Here is a 26913-nt window from a genome sequence, read left to right as displayed (position 1 = left end):
TTTAAAGGATTTTTAAATTTAAGTTTAAAGGTGAAGAAATACTGCTACACATAAACTTCCAATGTATTGTGGGCAATTGTTCATTTGTTTTTATAATAAAAATCATTTCAGTTTTGTGTCCTTTTTTTAAAGATTAGGCCAAAATTTTCCTTAGGGAAATTCAACAGCTCAAGAAAGTATGGCTTTAACTTTGTCATATGTTCTAGTACTTATTTGCAAGATTTACACCTAAAATATTAATTCATTTGTAAGATACTGAGTACAGGGAAGTTCATTCCTAATAAGCATTAATAAATATACTAGTAAGTACCATTAAAAATATTTATTGAAACTTTAAATTGGAAACAAGTGTTCTATAAAAATTTAAAAAAAGTAAGGAAAACAATTTACAATCTTTAGCTAAAGAAATTGAAATTGCCTCCTCAGAAAAATCTGGCCTAAGATTTTAAACTGAGAACTCATCTCAAAAGCACTTTATATGTTTCACAGGTTACAGTACATATCTGATAGAATAAATAAGGAATTATCATAACTGTCCTGATATCTAATTCTCATCTAGAACAAAAAACTATGGTTATAGATTACAAATTGTGGAAGTACTGTCAGGGAGATTAAACTAATAACAGGCACCTACACATAACTGTGTCGTTTCTATATCTCTCTTGTACTACAGAAATTTAAGACAGTACTTATCCCAATTATGGTATTCTAAAGCTTACCACTCCCCCAGCCCAATAAATTAAGCTAGAACCAAAAGACTTTGCTAAAATTTATGAGATATCATTAAGCCATTTGAACAACTCTGCATTCAAGGGAAAGCTTAATTAAAAGGTTTGGTGACTACATTTTCACATTAAAGCCACAGGAAACTCATATTGTAGCAAGATTTCAATTTTGAATTTATGTGGTTTATCTGCCCGAGGTCACCAAAAATCACATCTAACATACCTTGGCGAAAAAGACTGTGAGGTGTGTTTCACTGCCAAGTATCCAAATGGGAAATTTTGGAGATTTTAAATAGGAGCCAACCTAAAAAGGTACAACAAAATCAGAAACACAAAGCAAACCCAGATCACTAGCTAGTGATCAAGTTAATGACAATTCAGTTAGTGAAGTCCCAACTGCTCTGAAAACTAATATAAAATGTTCAATAAAATGACAAAACAGTGCAAAATACTTAAGATTCTAGTTTTGATCACTGATTCCTGTTTGACTTGGAAAACAACATAGCTCATGATAATTAACTGAAATAAGATAAGAAATAAGTGAGAAAGTGGTATCAACAATATCCCTTATTTCAAACTTGGAGACATGCACATATGCTTAACAGTACTATAATCGGATGCTAAATGAGGTAGAACTCCACTTATTATCTGGTTTTGGATTAATCAATTCAGAATTGACATTTATTTAATAAATGTAAGGGACAATTAATTACAGTCAATATACCAACGTTCTGCAAACCTCAATCCTCTTTAACTCTAGGTTAAGGTAAAGAAATCCAATAGAGATTGAAAAGGAAGCAAAGAACAACCAAAAAGCCTTTTGAAATTAAGAGTATTAACACTGTTTCAAAAGTAGTATTTGTAAAGCACAAAATTTCTCAAGTAAAAACCTTAAATCAACAAATTCTGTGTCACAACAGGAAGAAACAACATGGATTAGGTTCCACTTCAGTTACTTTCAGATGTTCACAGATAAATACATAAAGTAACCTTTAGGTCTTGAATATATTATATTCAGAATATATTTACTTAATAGTAGTTTTACCATTTTTACTTACGGCTATTTATTTCAAATGGAAGACAGTGATGGCATAAAAAGAGAACAACAGAACTGCAACATTCAAAATAGCAAGCCATTTTGGGACTTCAGAGTTTTATAACTGTCTACATCACTTGCATTACGCATTATTTTAGTAAAAACATAAGCTACTAGCTGTATTAAATTGGTGCAATGACGTTCTAATTGAGTAAATGTTGTTTGATGCTGTTTAAATAAGATGCATTTGACAATTTTATTATATATCTGGTTTAATGTAGTATCATTCTCAATTTTAATCTGAAGTTGAACAGACTTCAAAAGTTCTTTAGTATCTCCAATCATACACAGCGAAGCTTTTAGTAATACTGTCAAAGAAGCCCACAACACCTCAATGAAAGAAGAATATTAAACGATGCAGAAAACAGCTTACCTTACAATATCTCAGAGATTCCATCAATGTCAAAAAGCCTACTGTTGCCTGTTTATGTATACCAAGAAGTTCTGTTCAAAACAAAACACAAAATTTATTCAAGAAAAATCAGGAAAGCCTCTTTTAAGCCTTTTTTCTTACTTTCAAAATAGGTCAATTAACAACGATTTTTGAAGTCATGCAGTTTTAGCAACAATGGCACATCATCAGGGTATAGTAAAAAAACTATGAAGGTTTAATAATTTCCCTTTCTATAAAACAAGAAGAGCCAAATGGATGGTTTTAAAAGTTTACTGTTGATAGCCTTATTTCAAATTTTTTTTTATATATATTAGAAGATGAAGTACTTGTAACTTACACCAAAATTATTTTCAGAAAAATTTAAGAAAAACAGCTATCTTGAAGGAAACAAAGAAAACTGCATACATATATATGTGTGTGTGTTTTTCCGCTTCTTTTTTTTCCTTTTTTTTTTTTTTAAAAGAGTTCCCTGGCTATATTTATCTTAATCATTTCACATTCTGAATAATAAAACATAATTTTGCAAATAATACTTTTGTTAGTAGGAAAGAAAGCATTCACACAAGTTGATTTTCTGTACTGACTTCCACTTAATGTATTATACAGCTCTTGAACACACACAGCTGCCAGGAACACGTGAAATATTTATGTACTACTGAATAGAAAAGCACTTACAGAGCCTTATTTGAGCCCTCTAATAAAGAATGAGCGTAGAATATTCACTGGGGGTGACTTAGAAATTAATCTTATGTTTTTAGAAAAGGTACAGCATGGAAGAAGCTTGCAGCGTAGGGTGCAGCTGACAGGTGAGAAATCCATTCCATGGAAGTTCCCTAGGCTCATAACCTTAGATATCAGCAATGCCAGGAGAACTTGGTGTACTGACTCTAAGAGGATTTGTCCAGAGGATGGAATGGTGTGGAGACACCGTGGCCAGGCTCTGTGACCATGGAGCTGGTACACTGCACACTTGGCCGGGCTCTGTGATAAATGGGAACTCGCGGTACCATGGAGCTGGTACACTGCACGTTTGCTACCCTAAGCCAGCAGTCTGTCACGCTTTTGACAAAATGCTGTCCTTTTTATCATTCTAATACCAAAACACACCTCCATCCCAAAAGCTACCTGCCTCTAAGGTGCAACCACCCCTCACTGGGCAAAGCAAGGAAATTTTACACCAATCATAACAAAGGTATGTATGACTAGAGTCACTCAAGCTCCACCTGAAAGGTAAAAGATAGTATAAATTAGGTTAAGAGAAAAAATGGGTGTTGGGGAAGATACCATCGCGTACCACTCTGGCTCCTGGGACTAGTCAACGGGCTGAGCCTCTCTTCCCCCCACATTGGGACGCCTTTGGGTAAGATTTGAGCACTCGGCTATACCAAGTGTTCCCCGGGAAAACTTAGAAACCTCTCTATAGCTTCACTTTAAATCTCCAATGCATTAGAGTCGCTTCATATTTGCTTAACACACTTGTAGTCTAGCAGTGTTACTAATTTTCCTAGTATTGTGTGTCTTGTAACCAGCAATTCTATCACCGGTAATCCAAAGAACCTGTGTATCTGTTGCTTTAATAAATCGTACTATAAATTAATCTAGCCGCGATCATTCTCATTGAATGCGACCAGCCTGGGTAGCTGCCAAATTAGTTACTAACAACAAATACTCTGATGGGTGGTTACACCTACAATCCTTAGAAAATAAACCGTTGACCAAGTCTGAGACTAAGACTGGACTTAGCCGCACCTAGACTCCTCTCTGAGAAGGAGTTTAGAAAGCAAGGGGGTCCTGTCTGAACCTTGTGACTCAATGGTAGGGCCTTCCCCTAGCCACTCCTCAGACTCCTACTATTAACGTAACAATGAGGAAGCCCTTCAAAATTCAAGCTTAGAAACTAGTTATAATCTTAAGAATTTGAAGAAGTTCTGGGCTTAAATATACATGTCACCTCAACAGTGCAAGTACCATCTACTTGGTCCCCAAACATTGTCTAAACAAAAAGCAGCACACACCTGATCCTGCAAATACCCATGGGAACATACACCATGACTAATTTGACAAGATCTGTATTTCCTTTATTCAGAGAACATTGACTGCTGTATTTGAAAGTTCCTTCTAAAACACTAATTCTTAACTATATTTTTTTAAACATTAATTATTCATGTACAACAGTATAAAACTATGACGTCTTTATCCAGGGGCTAAAGCCTCAGGACCATTAGCAAATGAAAGAAACTGTTCTAAATATAAGAAGCTTCTGGATTTCCAGAAATCAACTCTGCATTTCACTGCAACTCACAGCACTAGGCATGGTATGCCATGCTCCCTTCACCAACTTCAAGTTTAGCTCACTGAGTTTTGCAACAGTGCCGAAGAGTTATTACAGTGATGGTTTAACTTTCTCCTCTACTGTTAAGCAAAAAACCAAAACAAAATAACCCCAAACCAAAAACACCACCCAACTCCAAAAAACAGAACCCAAAAAACTTAAACACTTGCTTGTTCACCACCTTTGTGGCCTGTATACTGGAAGCATAACTCCTTCCTTAAGAGTTGTCAGCTATACATATTAAAAGGCTCTCTCTGCAGTGAAGAATTCTTTAATCTGAAACCGTGCTTTCAAGGAGTATCTTCAAACTTTCTTGGAATTAAAACATCTGGGGGTGCATGTATAATACTTTGCAGAATCCCATTACCTCACTGACTTACAGCTGTGTCGCTATAAATTGCCATACAGTGAGACAATTCATCCTTTCTTTGAGCCAAAGGCAAGAGAGCTAGTCCAATTAAAAAACTAGCGAAGGATCCTTCAAACTAGAGAATAGCTATTGTTCAGAAATAACACATATGTGCAATGAATGGAAACAAATGGCAAAAGTAAGCAAGAGTACATTAAAGAAATGACTTTAACACATCACATGTATTTCTTAAAAATCATAACACAAATCAATGAAGAGTTCACTCTGTTAAACAAAGGCTTCAGAATTAGGAGCTGATGCTTGGAACAGAACAGCTGTGTCACATATAAATAATATTTACTATTCAGAAAATCATTCAGAAAAAAAAAATCCAATTAAGTATTCTGTTCCCCTGACAGATAACTAGATAAGAACTCTGACTGATAACTAGAGAGAGCTGGCATCCTGGTTATGACAGTAGCTGGAGAGGTTGAGTATCCTGAATAGCTAGTAGTCAAGCTACATAGATCGTCTATCTGAAAGCTATTAGGTTAACTTTAGCCTGTAGTCATTGGTCTACCCATGCCTCCTTCAGAATTAGTCAACAGATAAGACAGACAAAAGCAAAAATCACTCTCAGATGACTTAGGAGGAAACAAAGTGAGACTAGCTGTCCTAAATCAAAGTTCATCCTTGTGAATATCCTCACTCAACAGAAAGAAAAGCACACCTCTGGAAGAGATCTGATAACGCCAAAGATCATCTAAGAGAATGAATATGTATGCCTCTTGTCAGAAAGCTTGTTTCTCCTTTTTTTAAAGTAGTTTTGCAATGTACTCAAATTTCTAAAACGGGAGAAAACCTGACCAAGCCGTTAAAGAAAAGTCAGGATCAAACTAATAACTGTTTTAAAATGTTTAGTTACCAACCCAACAGAATACCGCCACCTAGTGACAACATGAAACACCACAAATTCTTGGCACTACTTGGAAAAAACAATTACAGCATTATTTGTATTCATACTAAATTGCTACACTTCACATAAGAATGACAGTGTTTAAAAAAGGAGAAAAAAAAAATCTACCTTCCCATATCTTCCTACCGTGGATAACTGTGTTTCTGTGGGATTTCTGGTTCTGGATTTTTATGGCAGAATTGGTTGAAAACCTAAATGTGGAATATTACTGTGTGAAAAGAGAGTTTAGTATTCTTAGAATGGAAAAAAAATTCCAACTGAATAACCAATGAATAAGGTCTACCAGAAAGATAATCTGAAAGACAAACGAGGGAATGAACTGCAAGATCTCAAAAGAAGACATATTAAATTGCAGAACTGCATATTATCCCAATGTAAAGTTGCAAGAACAATTCAGATTGATCATAATCTAACGATTCAGACTGTTAAATCATAACCTAAAAATCAAAAAGAAAAAATTAAAAATACTGAAGAGAACATAGGGATAAAACCAGGAAGGCTAATTACAACAAATTTCAGTTACAAAAGGGGGAGATAAATGATAATGTTCTATACATGCAGCATGAATCAGGGTAGGAACTGACTGATAACACAAAAGAAAATGATACAAGGAAAATACAAGTATTCAAAGCCATTTTTTGCTTTAATTCACAAAAAGGTAAATGTCCTATACTCAACAAGATTAACGACGAGATAATGGTGTCAGCTATAAAAAAGAACACAATTAGCTAAAAACACCCTGTAAATAAGACAGACATATTCAAGCTTGAAGATCCTAATGAAATCCACTATAAAACACTTAAGTAGCTAGACAAAATAAGTCTCTGAACCATTAATGCTTAATTACCTTACATATCAAAGATAAATGAGGTGTCAGGAGACAAGAAAAGGGAAAAACAGGGTACTTACCCTAACAAAAACAACATAAAAAGCTAAAGGAAAAACCCAGGAGAAAGGATGATTTTTTTAACCTCCAAAGGGTCTTGAAACAAATTAGTTAAATTTGCATACACTAGGAAGGACCAAAAAAAAAAAAGACAAAAAAATCAAAAAATCACCCAGTATAGGCTCATCAATAATAGACTGCAATAATCCAGTCTAATGCCCTGGTAAGGAGTCTACAAAATAGGGGTGAGAAGAGTCAGAATTAGATACAATATCCAAATGATGTTTTGATAAGTCTGATGCTGAAGTACAGCCTGTGTGGAATCATAATCAAGTGGAAGTCTAAAAAGTCTCAAAGGAGATTATACTATTTGCTCATTGTCAAACCAGAGCATTTCAATTGAGGTCTTGCATGGATTTCTCTTGAACCTCAGTTCAAGTCTATGTTTTCAATGATGACTTAAATGATGTAAAATCCATATAAAAACATGCTGATGAACCTGAGATGAACTTTACAGCAGTGGCAGAGGATGGGAACACTTTCAGAATTCAAAGTGTTCCTGCTTTCAGATCATCTTCTTGGTTTGTAAGATGAAATGCAAAAAACACAAGAGGCCCCTAACCACCTGGTGGCCCTCCACTGGACTTGCTCCACTATGTCAATGTCTCTCCTGTACTGGGGAGTCCAACCACTCCAGAGGTGGTCCGACAAGTGCCAGATAGAGGCAAAGAACCATCACTTCCCTCCACCTGCTGGCTACCCTCCTCCTAACATAGCCCAAGATGCAGCTGGCAACCTTTGCCAGAAGGGCACACTGATGATTCAGGTGCAACTCACTCTCCACAAGGACTCTGGGTCCTTTTCTACAAAGCTGCTTCCTAGCCAGCCAGTGCTGCCCTGCTGTTGTACGGGCTTATTCCATCCTAGATGCAGGACTCCAGTGAATTTAATGAGGTTCCTCTCAGTCCATTTCTCTACCCTGATGCGGCTGCTCTGAATATTGGCCCTGTCTCCAGTGCATTGACCAACCTTCCCAACTTGCACACTGCACTCCCTTCCATCATCCAGGTCATCAGGTACCTTATAATTTCCACTTGTAGCTAACAATCCTGTATTCACAGATATTAACATCAGATTTTGTGCAAGTGTGTTTTATTTCCATTTGAGGTCTGCTTTAATCAAATGAAAGTAAACAAGGAGACTATCAAAACAGAAATAGAGTATATTCCAAATCCATAGGTCAGCATCTCGTAGTATGTAAAAACTATCAACGTGCACAAACTAGAATCAACTTACTCATTCCTGAACATTCTCTGTCTCCATCCCACACATTAGAAACAGCATGCCCCGTCAACAGGAGGTTAATCAAACTTTGGCTGTATAACAGAAAGAAATAGCCTATTAAGAGAGACATACAATTTATTTCTGAAAAAGTGGTTCTCTAACAAATGAAAGAATTATTGTATTACCCAGACAGCTAAGCAGACATTCTTTAACTGTATTCCTTTAATTAACATGTATTTGTAATTCACCAAGGCTAATATGATCTCCACTCTTTCAACCAACAACTTAATATAAAAACGTAGCCCTGATTCCAAGAATTATTCCTATAAAATTCAGCAATAACAGAAGCATTTCCTCAGAACTGATACACTAAATGGAGTAAGCAGTGAAAAAGGCACACCATGCTAAGTGTTGCTTTGAGCTATTATAAAGTTATAACTGAATCTTAGTTGTAACGTCAATAGTTTCTAAAAGAATGATCAGTTACAGACACATAAAAAAATAGCCCACTAATCTATTTTAAGCGGTAGCAACCGTATTTTGCAGCTTACCTTCCATGACCGTAAACAGGATCTATCAATGGCTCAGTTGCATCTTCAATTTCATTTTTTATGTTTTCAATACCCTGCAGAACAATTACAAACATTTTTGCTCTCTTAAGGAATGAATTGGAATGTTTGCAACAGAACGCAATAGTAAAACATTAGGAGGCTGATGTTCTATAAACTGATACCTAAACACACTTCTTTCTCTTGATAAGAGATGTCAGGGATATACGAGGAAGGGTATTTCCAAAATCCCAGAATTCTAAATTCTCCCAGATCAGGAGGGAGGGGAAAAAAAAAAACCTGAGCTTTTCAAGTTTTTATGCTGAAAATGTACTGCAACACGAATGAAGATACCATTCCATCCATTTATCTAGATTTTACTTAGTTTATCAGTTCAATGCTCACCTTTTACAGAAAAATGGTTACACGATCAAACTTTCTCTTAAAAAAGAAACAAAACACACACACCCCCCAAAAAAATAATCAAACAACCCACAAACCTTTGTCAGTATTACAGAATACAGAAAGAGCAATACTCCAAATCTGTTTGTCCACACTGAATATTGATCCCAAACTGCATCCTTCAGTTCAGGGAAGCTTTTGAATGCTCGTTTGCTAAAGACAAACAAAACAAAACCAAACAGAAAAGGAGAATGTATTTAGATGAAGCATTAGAATAGTGTTACAAAGCACAAACAAGAACTACTAATACCTAACACGAATATGCCCAAATAAAAGCAGAGTAGATCTGGTGTTATATACAGAATGACACAGCAGCTGTTCTGGAGTTACTAGAACTGCCATAGAGTCATCAGTATTTTACCCACCAGAAGACGATAAATAATTCTGGAGCAATGTGGAAAAATGAACATTGTTTTTATATGCAAACACAAACCATAAAGTTACATATACTTGTGAAAGAGCTGAGCAGCTTGAACCAGTAATTCTACAAAACACTGTTTCTGAAACTGCAGACAGACTGTATCTCACCAAAACAACATCTGCATTATACAGTGTTCCGAAAGACATTCAGTCCATAAACAGTGGAGAAAAAAAACCTTCCCATTAACCAGGTAAGACTATCTTTCATGGGAAATGTAGTAATTACTTTGAAAGCCTGAAAATTTGACTTTGTTAGACTCTAGCTTTGGAAAAAGCAAAACATTCAGAACCACGAGTAGTACATAAATACTTGGGAAACTACCTGGCTGTATTAGGGCTGCTGCCTGGATCATAGTGTAACACCAGGTGATCATATGTTTAAAAAGAAAAAAAAGTATAATAAAAACAGAGGAAAGGAAGAGATCCATCAAGATGCCAGTGAAGTAATACACTTTATATTTCTTGGGATATTTGGAGATAAATACTGCTTTTGAGAACACAAACATTATTTTTATTGAGTAATTCAAACTAGATCACACTCTCTGCTTATCTTACACAGAGATATTATTTTCTTTTAGATTTCTTGCACAATTTTGTTAAGTTTGTTTAAAAAGGAAACAAACATCTGCAAAAATATATCCATAGATGGGTTTACTCTAACACTTGAGATTTTTAAACTGCCTTTCATTATCAACAGAGCATATAAAGCATACAAGGTATGCAAGGCAAAGTCAGTTCTGAAATCCATCGCTCAGCTTGCTCTAAAGGTGTACGCCAGCGCATTCACTACCAGTGAGAAAGACTGAGAAAAACTGACGTGGGTACCACAAGTTCAAAGATCGAAGGGGTGAGTGGGAAGGAAGGGGGAGGCAGGAAATTAGTATTTTGATCAGATAAGGTTACAAAAATTTTATAGTCTCTTCCTTCTTTCCTCATATGACAATGGGTTTAAAGAACAAACTATAATTACTACTGGTACAATAGGCAGTAGTTATTTCAGTTCTAATTAGTAACATTTTCCATCTCAAGTGTTTTTTGAAATTCTGTTGCTCTTTATTTCCTCTTTGAGGATTTATTTGTATAAAGATTACAGCTGTTCACTGTGAAAATAAAAGGCTGTTACCTTTAAAGATAAACTCACTAGAGCTGTAAGTTCTGTATTTACAGCCCAAAAAGAGAACAGTGTTTGAAGTATGAAACAAAAATCAATCTTGTATATTAAACACTTTTATAAATGTTTCTTAGGTTGTCTCAAATCAGGGAAAAATACTAGGTGACAAATTTTTAGTGTGTGTGTGTATATATATATATCTCAACTATTTAAGATAGAATCACCTGTGGAGACTGTGTATAAAAAATTGAGGATTAACATCTTTAAGTTAAACTTGAATCTTAATTAGCTGCGTCCATAGACTTGAAATGCACAAATTATTCAGCCTATTTTGCACATTACATTGCTCCAGTTATTTTAAAGCCTAATGCTTATGCTCAAAATAATATTCCGTTTTAAATGGTAAAATGCAAAAACCACCGAAACCCCCAAACCGAAACTTGAAATCCGAGTTTTACCCGATGTTAAACACACAAAAAGTTCCTTCAACATACCCCTTTCAGACTATGAATAATAGTGTAACTTCAAAATATTGTATATTAAATGTTCCAACTTATTACTTACTGAATTAATGCATGAAATCGCTCAAAGCCAAGCTCTTCGACAGCCAAGGCAGCTATACACAAGAGACACTTTTCAGCACTACACATGGCAAAAAAATGACACAAGATACACACAGCAAGCTAGTATACTTTCAAGCTTTAATTATATTTTTCATTTTAATCCTCCCTTGACATTTAGATTTTTTAAGCTATTAGTATAAACTAATTTACTGCAACATTAAGATTCCACCGTACAAATTAGTGAGAACATTTCTATTTGGACTAATCAATTTGTTAAAAAGCACAAAGCCACTGGAGTGTGCAGACTTGAAAATATTTGTCAAATACTAAGCTGTTGGTTTTGTACAAAGTCATCAAGCATATGCATACTATAGATACAAGTTTGCAAGTCAACAAGAAGTATTACTTCCTAGAAAAGCAAGCATGATTATTTGGATCATTTAATCAATATAAGTAAGCTGTATTTTTTCTTCAAATACACATTTCTGTTACTGAAATTTTGGGATTTTTTTCCCCCTTTTTAATGCTTATTTATTACAAACGAGCAGAATTATTCTACACACTGTTACAGATCCTGTTTTTAAATAAATTCTCATTGTTTTTGTTTAATAATGGATAAATAGCCTTTCAAGTAAGTGTCACATCCAAGATGGAAAAAAAATACAGCATTAGTGTTTTCCCAAGTTCAACACAGGCTTTATACCTTTGTTCCCCTCACATTTCCAAACCAAGGAGATGAAATGAACTTTTAAAATCAACATTTCTTTTACCACCAGGAAGTTCTACTCGCCAGTTGTGTAATTAGCAAATTCTATACACATCCAAATATCAAGACTGTAACAGTCTTTAGCGCCCTCTATGTCCATAAAGACTTTATCTTCCTGCTAGTAGATTAGTATACAAAACAAACAGATCTGCTTTCTGCTAAAGGCCACTTAATGCTGAATATTTAAATAATGTCTGAACATCTAGCTACTAAATTTGACTGCCTACAATTCATTAAAGACCTGAAGCCATTAGGGCTAATACTACTGATCAATTCTTCCCACAAGAATTCCATCAAGGGCTTTTTATGCCCTTTCTGACTGTATTTTGAAAGATACACTTGATTTGCCTGTGTGCAAATACAACTGATTCTCCAACAATAGAATACTTTCTTTTCCTATTTCAGAAACAAGGCAGCAGTAGTCTTAAGAGTGTTAGATTTTGTCTTTTGAAAAACTACAAGGAATTGCTAAAATTAGGTTACAAGAGCAAAACTAGACTTAAGAAAATGTACTTTTAAGACATTTTTAGAAAATATGAAACAATTAATCTAAATTGCAGGAAATGCTACGGGAACTAATCCTGCTCCAAGAACATATGTTTTTGTAAGCAGAATCTTAGAGGGACTAAATCATATAAAGCAACCTTTGAACCTGGGAACTTGCACTACTACAGCCAACACATGGCCAACAAGTCACTGGTATACACCACAAAAGCAGATGAAAAATGCAGTTGCATTCAGTAAGTGTGCTCGAATCCACCTTTTGTTCACACAGGAGGATGATAGGCAGTTTCATTCTGTTACTACAGAACAGAGTGAAATGGTGAGAGAACTACTGTTCGAAACAAAAGGAAAGACGTAGAAATCCTAAAGAGAAGTGTAGCTGTATATAACCCAAACAAGGCTAAATAAATACAGTGCTTAGTGGAGAGGTAAAGAACGAACAGCAATAGAACATGACCTGTATGAGAAATACAATTGTATAGAAACTCTTTAAAATTATACTCTATCCTGCCATGTCTAAACATATTTCATGGTTTTATTATAAATCTATTCCCATATTCAATTCCCAAGTAGCAGTAGCCTGCCATGTGGAATTGTAACTGCAATACCCCCCCATGCACATAACTCATCTCTTAAGTCCTCCCAACTATGACAATGCCTGTTTCTATTTTTATTAATTACAGCAACCAAGCAAGAAATAAATGTATTCCTTTGCACTAGCAGTAACAGAACTCTGCATTATTAACAATACCTTCTTCTCCACATCTTTGTCCCAAGCCTAACTGGGCAAGAAGCTGGTCTATAGTTAAATAGCAGGACAGAAAAGGAAAAAAAAAAAAAACAAAAACAAAACCAAACAACAAAACCCTAACAAATATATTCCAAATCAGGAAGTGTATTGCACTATGCATCTATACATCTAAGGTAAAATGCTGTTCGAACTGTAGAGTACATACAAGAGGTACATTGAGTGTCTAGCAGGGAACACAGAATATGAACAGTGAAAGAGATTAATGTAGCTCATGACAAAAGCAGACTGTTCACTGCAAATGTATCCTGCTCTTCCTAAGCACATTCCACAGTATTAAGGACAAGTCAGGCAGAACTTGTAGACTTGTACAGAAATATGAAAAAAACAGATATGTAATAGAATGGATTAGTCCATTAAGTGTCAGTGTTAAGAGTATTTATTAATTGAGTGTGTGTTTAAAAAGACTTTCTGCTGAATATTTTCTACAGTCAAAAGTTCTTTAGAATAAGGTAATATGTAATATACAGAACAGTGAAAGCCTATTGATAACTAGGCTCTGCTGCACTTTTTCTTCAAAGGAAACTTCATAATATGAGCGAGAGCTTCAGAGACAACTGGAAAATCTACACACACTAGGAATAAGGCAGTTGTAACTCTGAAATCATTACCTTGCAAAAGATGATTTTAAAAAAAAAAACAAAACACCAGAAGTTGCAGGTACAACTTTCTTCATAATACCTTCTCTTAATGAAAATAAAATGCTCACTTTGGAACTCTTATGTGGTGACCTGTTTTTTCAATTAAGTAACATTTTAATTATTGTTGTTTGAGCCTTCTGAATCACATCGAGCATTTGATAGCAGCAGCTGAAGATGACTTGTAACAAAGAGCTCCAGCGCTACCAATTGCTATAGCTAGCTGCGCACATATAAATCTACTTGTACAACTCTTACTTCGTAGTCATGTCACAAACTGCCGAATAACATATTCCTTCCATCAAGATATGGCACCTTTAGAAGCATGTTCTTATGTGAAGAGTTTTTCATACTTCTTAACAGACACATTGGGAACAAAAACTAAAAGAAAAAGAAGCTTATCTTTTAACACATTAGATATCTCTTATGGAAAGATTAATAAATACACATCTCAATGATTATTTGTGCACAGATAAACTTTCCACGTCACTGGCTTTGCAGCAGTTAGATATGACTGGATGCCGTATCTTAGTGCAACAGATTATGCCCACTGGATCCTTGATGTCAGTAACTAATATAGGATTGTGGGACACATCAGGTGCCAATAAATTACAAAATAAAATTGAAAATACTATGGAAATTGCTCAAATTCAAGAGAGACACATATGTTAGAATTCCAGTGATAGACAGCACATTCCTTTTGACAAAAAGGATCAATGCTGCTAATTATAACAGGCAAAAATCCGTCTATTGCTAATGCAATAACAAAGGTGAAAATAATAACGTGTAATAACAAAAACCATAATACTTCACTAAGCAATGGGTAATTTAGTACAGAAATACATCTTACAAGGTTGTTCCTCTTGACGACTAGATTCTGCAGGACTTTCAGAAATACTAGCGGTTTCTTCAGTTGTTTTTCCTCTTATCCACGTTGCCAGAGAGTACGACTCAGAATTATCTGAGCAAGCCATCTCCAAAATATCACATAATGTGTGACAGAGAAGGTTCTTCTGCTCCTCTTCTGAAAGATCAGAAACCTAGATGAGTTCAGTTGCTGATAATCAGCATCTTACATAAGCTACCAGTATCTTTTTTTATACATTGTTATCTAAATAGTCTATTACTCTTAACTTATTAAATATTAATGTTAATTGCTGTTGCATGTACTGAACCAAAGAATTAAAAAGCTGTTTTTAGAAAGATGTGTTTTAATATGATTTCCAATCCATTCCCTTTCCTAATAATATATTTCAATCAAATGTTTATAAAACACACAAGTACTATGGACAGTGATAGACCTCACAAATGGGAGTTTAGAGACATGTAGTATAAATATTGCATGCCTCATAAAATGGTATGGGAGCACACTTAAACAAAAAGGAAGTGTACAGTATTTAAAATTCATTGTACTAGGACACGATTTACAAACAATTAAGAGGAAAAAATAGAGAAAAAAGAGGTTTTGGTACCTGGACAGTCTCTCCAAGTAGACTTTTCACTGGTAAAAAGCCTCTTCAAAAGGAATGCCTTTGTTATCAAAACATAAAACAATGTTAAAATACAAGACACCACCAACTTTTACATTATGTCACAGGCTCTATACCAAAGCATTTTACATGTTATTAGAAGGGTTTCAAGCTACTCATCATTCAGTAACAGACCCTGAGCCTGTACTGTTTACTGATTTTTCCCATTCAAACTAACTACAAAGGTGGCCTCATACCTAAGTTCAACATTACTGGGTTTGAACCTCAAGCATGCTTCGAATACACACAGTGCATATTTAAATAAACATCTCCAGACTCACAGGACTGGAGGCACAAATATTTTGCAATATAACTGATGCGTAGTACAAGACAACTCTAGTCACTCAGACAAACCCCTTTAGTTATCAAAAAGCCCACCTCTTTCCACCATTGCGAGTCACAAATCGCAGGTGAAAGAAACCTATGTGTCTCCATATGCCTGCTTCATTTTTCCATCAACACTGATGTTGCAATGAAAAGATATGCTCTAACTTACGGAGAAGGAAGAATGAAAGAACAAACTTTGGGAAGCAGACTCTTGGTCTTTCTAATTACTCTATTAGATGCTGTTTCAGGTATTTGCAGCCCTTTGAAAACAGCTTCTTCAACTTTCACTTCTTCCCTGACAGACTTACCCAGTTCATCTTCTGCACACCTTTTTTAGTAATTCACTGCAGCAGTAGACACTGCAAGATCTGTTTGATCTCTTCCTCCTTCCCTAGCTTTAACTCAGCTCACTTTCAAATATGCTTTAAATACTTAATTTCAAGAAACTTGAACTACATATAGATCTGGGAAAACACTGTCAATAAGAACATTTGATATGGTAAAGACTCGGCACTGCCTTTAAGGAGCCAGCTGGTCATATTCTTTACTCTCTCCGTTGAGACCAGACACTCTACATCTGGTTTTAAGATCACAGAACTAGGCAGAGCTGTCTTACATAAAGCAATTCATGAGAAAATATTTTTATATTAATGGTTTACAACCTAAACAAGTGGTGCTTCTTCCTCTGGTACAAGCCTTGGTGGGACCTGCATTTAGAGTGTCTTGAATTAACCATAATAGAGGTTTTATCACTATTGTATCACACAGACCAGAGATGCAACAATTCCACAATGTCAGTTGTCTGACCCAGATACCTTCTAGTTCAAGATCAGATTAACTCTGCTGTATGACTTTAATATGTCCCCTAAGAGCGGGCAAGGCCCTGCCTCAGACCTAGACATACCTGTGGAATTTTATCTGTGTGTAAGAGGAATTTCGAAAGTGTAACGTTTCTTTTCTTACATAGCACAGCCTTGTTAGGTTTGAAAATCGATTTCTTCAAATATTTCTAATACAGTTTGCTAAAGCAGCCGTTGTGACACAAATATTACCCTTCTAAGGGCAGGGAATTTGAGAGATGAGAAAGAATTAGGATTACATTTGTGTCTCATCTTTTATTTAATCCTGCATTCTCCACTTTAAAGTTACCTCTGCTTGGATCAACCTGCTGCGCTTCCTCAAACAAATACACTTCTACAAAATTATAGTAAAAAGATGGGTTGATTTTGAGCTGGTTTTTTACTGTTTTTTGTTTCCTCCTCACTATAATTATAAAATCAAAATACAACAGATTTGCAATTTTTTAAATATCTATTTTAGTTCGACATATATAGAGAAAAGAACGATTTTCCAGCTTACTAATTTTAAGCCATTCCTATAATAATTGCACCTTACCTGTACAGGTGCAATCACTGCACAAGGGCCACCTTCAAATTGTTCTAATGCAGTTGATTCAGATTCACTAAAGACAAATCCTGCCAAATGAAAAAAGACTGTATTTAGTGAAATATGTAAACAAGCGCATGTATGCTCCTTCCCTAAAAGAAATTACACCTGATTTATTCACCTTTAAAGGTTAGGTTAGTTTTCAATATTCTTTCCCCCTGATCATGCAACATAATGCGTTTAATTTGAAGAAAAAAGAAGTCACAAAGGTAGGTGAAAGCACAGGAATGAATTATTTCTCTCAGCAACGAAATCATGACCACAAGGGTCCAGCAGCTAGGGTTTTAAACAAAAGGATTTTTAATAGTAAAACTCTCATTAAAACACATGTGGCTGGATACTTAATAGTTTTTTATTTTATTATGGTTTATTTCTTATAAATCAATTAAAAACAAATTATAAGTGACAATATTTTGCCTCACAATATAAAAAAAATCTTTGGACCTTCACTGAACGTGCATAATACTTTTCTACTCCCTATGAAGGGCCCAGTATGCCTGCCACTGATCTCATTTTTGGACTATCAGTGCTTCCTATTAAGACTGAAATATGCTGAGTAATTCAAATATTCACTTGTAACCACTGAAGCAAGCCTCTTAACGGTGTTCTTTCACAGAAGATACACTATATTTACTGAGATGCAAGATGACCTATTTTCCCCCCTTCATCTTTAATGTATTTGTATTTCAGAAATATCTTACACTCACATAATAGAGCAAATGCTGGAGCAATTACTGCAGAATTGTTTGTTATCACCTTGCCCTTAAACCTGGCTTCAAGATCTGGTGATTCATAGCTTGCATTTCTCATGGATAAATGCATATACATGGACAACTACCTTGATGAAGCTGACACAAGGCAACTTACAGTGAGCAATATTTTGCATTCTTCTTTTAAGTGCTGATAAGATTGTGCTGAAGTGACTCTAGTTCAATGTAATCTACAAACCATGCAACTGTAGTCAGCAACTAAACAGCAAGCAGAGGCAAGTGAGGAGAGGGAAAAAGGGGATACACATGCATACGTCCACAACAGTGTCAGACTCAGCAAAAAGAATAATCAATGTTTCTTTCCCACATTTTCTCCTTTTCCCAATTCTGTATCATTACATGCTGCCATATCAAAAGCATCCCTAACCCCTGGATGTGAATTTGAACTGGGGAAATGCATCCCCCCCCAGTGCAGACTTCCACACTGCTGCATGACAGGTGCATCATCCCAAGCAGCACAAGAGAGGACTACTACATGTTTTGTAGGCCATATTTCATCTATTTCATCACAGAAATTATGAACAGCTGTTCAACAGCAATGTGAATTTTTCTTTAATATGGATCAATGTAGCCATAGTTCTTAAAAATATGGGCTTTCCCCGGTATCTGACAGAAGGCTCCAAGTTTGTTTTTTTAACTGAAATGTGCAAATGTACATTACAAACATGTATTTTATACCCAAAACCCAGAAGCACATCAAGCCTACATACTTAGATCCAGCATCACCTAATGTAGCAACGAAGCTCCGTTAATCCATGCTTCAACCAAAGTTTGCACTAGTGTGATCTCACCCCCCTGTTAACATGCCATAATAAGAAATATCACCAGTCCTTTAAACTTTCTGCATTAGTTTGTGCAGGTGTATCATATTAAAAGGTAAGTCTTCCTCTACTTTTAAGTGTTACTGCATGCCATCTAAGCACACTGCAACAATAGGTTTTTTTAGTTGTTTTAATGATTTAGCCACTGCAGAAAAACAACATACTTGGACATGGTACCATTAAACCACACTTAAGAAATCTTGAATTTGTTTCACATTCTTCAGGCTTCTTATAGACAGGATGAACTGTCTCAGCTTAACCCTGCCCTATTTTTCAAAATTGCTTCCTAAAAATAAAGAAAATTGAGTGTGAGCCACCACAATACATACAAATTTGAGACAGAGAACACAAAACTGATATTACACAGAATTTGACAGAATACAACCACAGGAAAAAAGCCCATATATAATACGTAAAGGAACATTTAATTTCTTTTTACCTAAATGCTGCTTAATGCTTAATAAACATCCAGGTTCTAAAAGCTGTTAAGCAAAAAAAAATGGGCTTCAGGGATTTTGGTCTTGCTCTCATTTTACAAAATTTGAAGTCAGCTCAGGTAAAATTCCTGAAACCAGCAGTCTGAAGCCCAGCTGGGTTCAAGTCTACCTCAGCCTACAATTGCACCTACTCACCTATTTTGCCGTACACAACAATCATATCTTGGGCAATTTCTGTAAGCACCCATTAAGTCCCACACATTTCCTTACGCTTTGTAGAAATGGCCTGGCGATGTTTAAGCTACCAGCTAAGACTGGCATCTCTGATCCAGGCCAATTTCTACTTATTCTCACTCTTAACGAGTCATATCTATCATACAGCTCTTTTCACTCAAGATAAAGTTTCAAGAGCAAAAGAGATGTAATGCAGCCAAAATAATATTTTTTAAATGAATCTGCCTGCCTTTTATCCATGAGTATAATTGCCATCATTTACCTATAAGAAACAAAGTAGTATAATTATCATTCACCTTCCTTGTAATTTATAACTCTGCTAAATGCTCCATTGACCCCATTTTTTCAATATCACTACTGCTCTACTGCTTTAACCTTTCTGTTGGGGGTAGGGGGGGAGTAGATCTAGATTCCTGTTGGTAATCAGTGTATTGCCCAATGTTTTGAGTTATGGTGACTGATATTCCCAAATCCGTCTTTATATCCTTTGTCCACTATTAATCACACAAAACAAAGCTTTATTCTCCTTATTTCCCCAAAACTTAGCTTTTACCAAGGCCTATGTTTCTTTTCTTACACCAAATTCTTTGCTCTTCTACACAATTTGCCCAAAATGAATGTATGACTTAGTTACCTACTCTTGTCTTTCATCTAATACTCCACACCATGGACCAAAGCACTACAAAAAACATTCATTCTTCTATTATGACCACCCCGCCATTTTCTTGCATCTTTTTATTATTTGCCTGTTAAATAATAAATATGGGTTTTTTACATCCAAGACACCATAGGCATTAGTAACACTGTCATTTTACAAAGGATGCTGTATACGTTCAGTGTTTTCACTCTGTGCAAGAGCCAATTCTAGCTGACTAAAAGAGACAAGGGAAGTAGCTAAAGAGCATGCAACATTAACCACATTAGAAAAAAAACAACCATCGCTCTATCTCTGATTCAATCTAGCTACAAAGATGCTGCACTATTAATTTTTTGTCTTGTTCTCTGCTGAGCTGGCCTCTCACCATGGAACTGTATTTCTTTTTCTCTTTTGGGATACAAGAACTGCCTGACAGAAACACTACAATAATCCATCAATGGTTACAACACGTCTTCATGTTTCATCCTTTCTCTAGAGCTGCATGTAGAATGATAGACACATTTAGCGTATGGCTTTGGGTTTTCATAGTGTATTTTTATAGAAAAAATGAAACTTCTGAAATTTCCCCTGGGGAAAACAACCCCACACAAAACAACTTTTTCCCACACACAAAAAGAAAGGAACGTTTACTGCAGCACTACCACAACAAAATTCCACTTAATGGGTTGTGGATAAAGAGCCAGGAAGTCCTGGAAGGGTTTGAGGAAAGAATCCAGATTACCTGGTAGGCTACCACTAAATTGGGCAACAAGCTGCCATGAAACAAGGTAACATTCTGATGTGCCTGCCTTTTTTCACACCTTTGTAAAACAAAACAAAAACAAAACAGCTCTGTGAAACTTCTGAATTTTGACTGAAGTTTCTGAATCTGAACCCTGGTAAGAACTTTCTCTGCAAGCACTCAAGACCTCTTATTTTATTAAGCCTGTCAGCCTTATCCAGAGTAAAGAATGGACTCACTAGCACCATATCCTTTCTTAAAGTAAGGATGTCTTTTCAGATATTTCTTTTTGGGCCCAGGCAGCAGCAAAGAATTTTAGGGTTCACCTATTTATTTGATTGTGTTACACGGCATTTCAAATTCTTACTGCTCTATGTGTATTCCAACTACATTAGCCACCATGCCCATTAGCCAGAAAATACAATCTTAACTTACATGTTCACGTCCCATTTTTTCCACACTGAATGTTATCTTCTAGTCTCCTTCCAGTTAAACAGTGCTGAAAGGGCTATTACTTACATAGAATGACATAGGCAGTCCCTCAAAAAGCTATACTTCTGCCCCAAAGCCTAACTTTTCATTCAGTGAGCTTCACAAGAGGTTTTACATCCTTCAGAATGAATTCATTATTTTAAGACAACTCTGCATTATGGAAATACATGAAATAAACACTTAAATCTTATATACAAACCAGAAATGGATTTGACAGTCTGTCTAAAACAGCAAGATGTGGTTATGTTGTCTGTAAAGATAGTATCACTACCCCAAAACCAATATGCCACTCCAAGGGAGGAAAGAAAAAATCCACCAGTATAAAACTGAGAACAGAAATTCTCCCTAGAGAAGGCTGTTAGGTAGCTCTTCTCAGCAGCACGTCCCTGTTGTTTTTCCAAAAGCTACTGCTGCCTCACATTTAATAGTAGTATGGCTTGTGTTAGCAAGAAAGACCACTTCCTACTGGCAGAATTAGCAACACCTACTTAAACTAAAGCAACATCATCTACTTAAACGAAGCTTACGTCAGTAGTCATCAGTACTTTTTTGTTTGAAGACCTCAGCATTTTTCCTCACAATGTGCAAATTCCTGGCAGCAGGTTTGGCTTCTAACTTCTTACTTAATTTTTACAGATGCTTTAAAAGCAGTCCACAGACCATGACTTGAAGACTGCTCGCCAAGGTTTACTTTGCTAACTGTGACCAGCATCAATAAAGCAGAAGCTTCAAAAGCAGTTCCACCAAAAGATTTGAAGGGAGAATGCTTATGGCAGATGAGAAGCAACAAGTAGGCAGAGGTGGGCCAATAGGTATGACTTCCTCCACTCGTTTGCACAATCTAACTATGAATACTAAATGAAAAATGCTTTTTTCTTCCTGATTAACTCTTTGCACTAATACCGAACTCAGAAACAGAAATCAGACAACTGCAAATATTCCATAAATCAGTCACCAAAACATAAAAAAAATAACATAGATACCAATGACTATTTCTCTCCCACCACCCAAATGAATTAAACATTATTAAATTAAACTCAGAGGAATACTTTTCAAATTGCTACTTCTGTTTAAGACTTTGAAAAGTGGCAAGTGTACTCCTTTAGCTCAAAACGTATCTGCTTGTGTGGTAAAAATATTATTTCCTAGTAACCCTGACTTGATCATGGTCTAACAATATTACAGCTCCAATGACATAAAAACAATACTAGAGAATCTAGCTCCTGAACCAACAAGGTAACAAAAGCCAATCTGGTGATGTTTAAAGGTACTAGACCAAAAACAGAGTTCCAGGCATGTAAAAAAAAATAGACCTGGAAAGAACAGGAGAGAAATAAAAGGAAAATTGCCAGTCTACTCACCCAGCTCCCGACCTGGAAGCTGAAAGAGGATCCAAATAAAACGGACCTTTTTACGTTGTATGTTACACATACATACATGAACTGTAGTATCAGTACCTTCACACTATGCTTTTGAAGTTAAATAGTTGTTTTGAAAAGACTGTCCTGTATCTTTCTTTCCAAAGACCAGTGAGAAAACAGCTTAGGTAATTCTGAAAGGATGCTGCGCTCAAACCTGCCACATTCATAATTGTGTAGACCTGATGCCACATGCCTTAGGGCTGATCTGAAGAGCGGCTTTATGAATGGAATTCGTCTCTTGGCTCAGTGAAGAAAATCACTCCTAACATGGGTATATTTCTTTACGGTCCAGTCCTCCTCCTAACTCCTTTCCAAGTCATCATAACTATGCCAGGAAACATGAAGACGATATGCCACTGAAGTGCAGTCTGAGCCTTTGCACTACATTCCTGTGTCCACTTTGAGGATTCTGGTAAAAGGGATTCACGAGGTTCAAAGCACAAATTCTGCTGCAATCATAAAGAAAAATTTTTCTATTTAAAAAATAACACCAAAAAGCCCAACCCAAAACCCCAACTGCAACAACAGCTTTGCAACCATGCCTTTGTTGAGTCAGGAATCAAAAAAAATATATTTTAAGTTGCCAATGCAGCAAACTGAGGGAATTACTGTCACTAACTTCAAACAGCACATCCACATTAGCTAGGTTTGTTCTGGTAACTGCCTGGAGATCAGTCTGTCTTCAGCTTTGACCAAACAAATATGATGGTTAACGAGTTTGGTGCATGACGAGGATTCCCAGAACATTGCTAGCTTTACTGAGAAACTGATGGGTTCTAGTCTTACATTCCTCAACACCCTCCCTACTTCTCTACTTTTCTTTCTAAATGGGAATTATAGTTCTAAACTTCCAAAGGGTTTGAGAAAGGATCACACAACATTCAGAAAGTATCTGAAATAAATACCAGTGTTGGCACTACGCTCTAAAACAAAAAAACCCCAAACGACAAAAAAAAAAACCACCACCAAACCAGTTGTTTAAGCAAGAGCCATTTATACTTCTTCGATACTTTCTGCACATATGATGTGAAAACAAGGGTCTAGGTTTTAAACTTTGAAGCCTTTGGAAATAATAAAGCTCGATTTTTATGTTTGGTTTTCTTTTTTTAATCTTGATGAGTCAAGTGTTGTCAAAACTCGTTTGCAGTAGGTAAATGGTGCAGAACTTTTTCAACAAAATCGAAACTGAAAGTTGGGTAAATGTATTGTGGTGCTACACACTGTAACAGACTGAGACTGACTTTTCTGAATGCCAGCACAAGACCTCCAAACAACATACTAAGTGATTGTCATGTGTTTCTACTACATAAAATTGACTATATTGAAGAGGATATAGAGAAGGGAACAGAAATAGTTAAGCTTTTCAGTACCAATTCTGTTTTTTTGACTTTGAAAAAACCTTGTACTGAAACAGCAACGCTACCAAAACTGGAGAGGTATTTCAGAAAGTAATTGTATTTCAGTGAAAATAATCAATTCACTAGGAAAAGTAATGGCTTTACTAGGCCTGTTTAAATTCTAGAACTTAAAAGGAATTTAGCATTTTTTCCGCAAATATTTCTCACCAAATTAACACAAATTAACCTAGGGAAAAAGATATGAGAGCTTGGTAATGCACTGCAGCTCCCAAAATCAGCTTCCAAATCAACACCACATGTGCATCTACTGGAACTACACAGACAACAAAACTCACATTAAAAAAACAGAGAGCAGCAAGGAGCACAGAGCACTGAGAACATTTTGTTTCAGCCAACTTTACCCTGAGACCTGAATACATTAAAAAACAATAATTTTTAAAAAAAATCTATAAATTCCACTATCATTTGTGAACTGCCTCCAGGAATCAGGGGTGTTTTTATTATGACCTTCATAACCATTAAAAAAATTCTTCAAAGCCCACAGTAAGTTATAGAGAAGGCTATTATTCCTTTTCTTCAGCCAGGACAGGTACACAGACAGACTTCTTGCATGCCATTTTTATCAGTAAGTCTCTGTACTACACCTCACAGTTGTAGTTTTGAAAGAATACCAGAAAGACTACATCAAGAAAAGACTATGTGTAGGCTGCATCATTTAAATATGGAAAAAAAAGATCTTACAAATACCCCAGGTTCCATGTCTATTGCGCTTTATCTCTTGCTACATCCTAAAGATGTGGTACCTGCTTCAATAGCCAAAGAACCAGTGTACAAAAAACTGTGCGGGTCTCTGTCCCGAGCCTGTCCCCACTGTTCAGAGCTCTATTTGTGACTCCCACGTTCTTCGCAAAACAAAAAAAAAAAAAAAAAAAAAAGGGACTCATGTTCTTACGTTGATGTTTCCACAGGCTATTTAAAATCACGGCGCAAGATGCTGTTAAAATACATTAAGAAATAGATTTCCTTCCCTAACTCTTTTGAGTTCCTTTGAAGATGTGTAGCAGAACGCGACCAAGCTGCAGAAATATTATTTAGCAAGTGAAACTGCTGCATCATTTTTCCCGTGGGCCACGCGCCGGGTCGCCGGTGACCCAAGAGCACGAAGCCGAACGTCCGCCGCGGTCCCCGCGGGCAGGGACGCGGAGGGGCCCTGCCCCACGCACCGGCGCCCCCCTCCCCCGGCAGACACACGGGCACGGGCGCAGCTGGGCCCGGAGCCCCGCGGCGGCAGCGGGCAGAGCCGCGGGTGTGCCCGGGCATCCCGCGGCGGGCCGACGCCGGGGGAGCGGGCCGGGCGGGGAGGCGGCGGGGCGGGGGAAGGGCCGGGCGGGGAGCGGGGCCGGCACAAGCCGCACGCAGGTACCTTGCGCCCAGCGGCAGAAGATGGTGTCGGCCAGTCCGCGGGGCCCGGCCTTCTTGCCCCACACCAGGTGGACAAGCTCCTGGCCCGCCTCGGACATGACGGGGCGGCGGCGGCCCGGGGCCCGAGCGGGCGGGCAAGGCGTCTCCCGGCGGCACAGGCGGCAGTGGCAGCCGCTGCCCCTGCGCAGGGGCGGGGCCGGGCCGGGCCGCGCCGGGCGGGGCGGGGCGCTGGCGCGTGGGGGCGGTGCAGGCTTGGCGGCCCCTTTCCGCTTCCCCAGCAGGCCCCGCTGCTTCCGCCGGCGCCGGAAGGCGGGAAGGGCCGGGGCTGGGATCGCGAGCCGCAGCCCAGCCCAGCCCACTCTTTGTTGCTCCTGGAGGAGACGCTGGCTGAGGGCGGAGTGGTAGCTGACAGGGAGCGAGGAGCGCACTGCTACTTCCCTCCGGCCAGTCCTGGTAGCGGTAGCCCTGTGGTATCCGTGGCTCAGCCCGGCGGTAGGGCTGGCCGCGCAGGGCACAGCCACCGGCCTCAGAGAGTGAGGGGGGCGTGTGTGTGTGAGGGGGGCGTGTGTGTGGGGGGTGTGTGGGGGGGGGCGGTGTGGGGGTGTGTGTGTGTGTGTGAGGGGGTTTGGGGGGGTGTGGGGTGTGGTAGGGAGGGGGTATGGGGGGGGGGGTGTGAGGGGGGAGTGTGTGTGAGAGGGAGGTGGCTAGCTGGGTACCCAGACCCGAGCGGTAGCCCGCGTTGTCAGCCACCCGGGCGTGAGGCCGGTACCTCTGGCTAACAGCAGCTCCCCTTGGGCTTCCCTCTCCCTCCGGGGCTTGGCTCTGCCCCTGCTCGCACTGCCGGCATGGGTTCTGGTCGGTACGGGCTGCCCCGACGCTTTGTTAAAAGTTGAGCAGAATGGAGCGGTGTTGGTGCGGAGATAGTGGCGTTGGAGATGGTGGCCTTGGAAGTCCTAATGTGAAGCAGACAGTAGTCAGTGTAAAGACTCTAGCTTGCATGTGGGCTGGATATACACAGGCATGTCAGGAATCATACCAACAGAAGTAGAGAGCTTCCTTTATATATTTGCTGTATAGTGTCTTGTGTAAGCGCTAACCCAACATATAGGTAAAATGTACTGTTTGTATGTATACATGAAATATTTTTACTCTTTTGGAAACAGCGTTCTTACCTAGCACTACCTATATTCGTACAATAGTTTGAAATGAAGAATGGAAGGTAACTGTGTGGCTTTCACTAGGAGCTGTGGTAGGTTGACATCCCATGAACTTGAAAAGATTTGAATTTGGAAAATAAGTTTCATTTATCTAATTTAGTAATGATTTTTCTCCAGTAGAGATTCTAGAAATAGAGTGGTATTCTTATAAAAGATAATTACCATCATTTTTCTGAAAGATAATTGCCATTTAAATGG

At 37.7% G+C, this 26913-nt stretch overlaps 1 protein-coding gene across 2 annotated transcripts in view; it reads right to left on the bottom strand.

The window, feature by feature from the left end:
* MINDY3 (MINDY lysine 48 deubiquitinase 3) overlaps positions 1–25705 on the bottom strand; it is a 55836-nt gene extending 30131 nt beyond the window's left edge. The window contains exons 1-11 of one of the 2 annotated variants that reach the window (XM_075082742.1): positions 25500–25637; positions 18920–19041; positions 17114–17193; positions 15335–15392; positions 14713–14886; positions 11148–11199; positions 9091–9205; positions 8594–8667; positions 8055–8134; positions 2195–2265; positions 949–1029 (exon numbers count right to left, since the gene is read on the bottom strand). In XM_075082742.1, coding sequence (XP_074938843.1) covers positions 949–1029; positions 2195–2265; positions 8055–8134; positions 8594–8667; positions 9091–9205; positions 11148–11199; positions 14713–14886; positions 15335–15392; positions 17114–17193; positions 18920–18935 — 801 coding nt within the window. In that variant the 5' untranslated portion in view covers positions 18936–19041; positions 25500–25637. Of the gene's footprint in view, positions 1–948; positions 1030–2194; positions 2266–8054; positions 8135–8593; positions 8668–9090; positions 9206–11147; positions 11200–14712; positions 14887–15334; positions 15393–17113; positions 17194–18919; positions 19042–25499 lie in introns of both variants that reach the window. The other variant, XM_075082741.1, reaches the window with a different exon arrangement.
* Between the last annotated feature and the right edge of the window lie 1208 nt (positions 25706–26913).

This window comes from Phalacrocorax aristotelis, chromosome 2, assembly GCF_949628215.1.
Source record: "Phalacrocorax aristotelis chromosome 2, bGulAri2.1, whole genome shotgun sequence".
NCBI lineage: Eukaryota > Metazoa > Chordata > Aves > Suliformes > Phalacrocoracidae > Phalacrocorax > Phalacrocorax aristotelis.
This window is presented reverse-complemented; position numbering and strand designations above follow the sequence as displayed.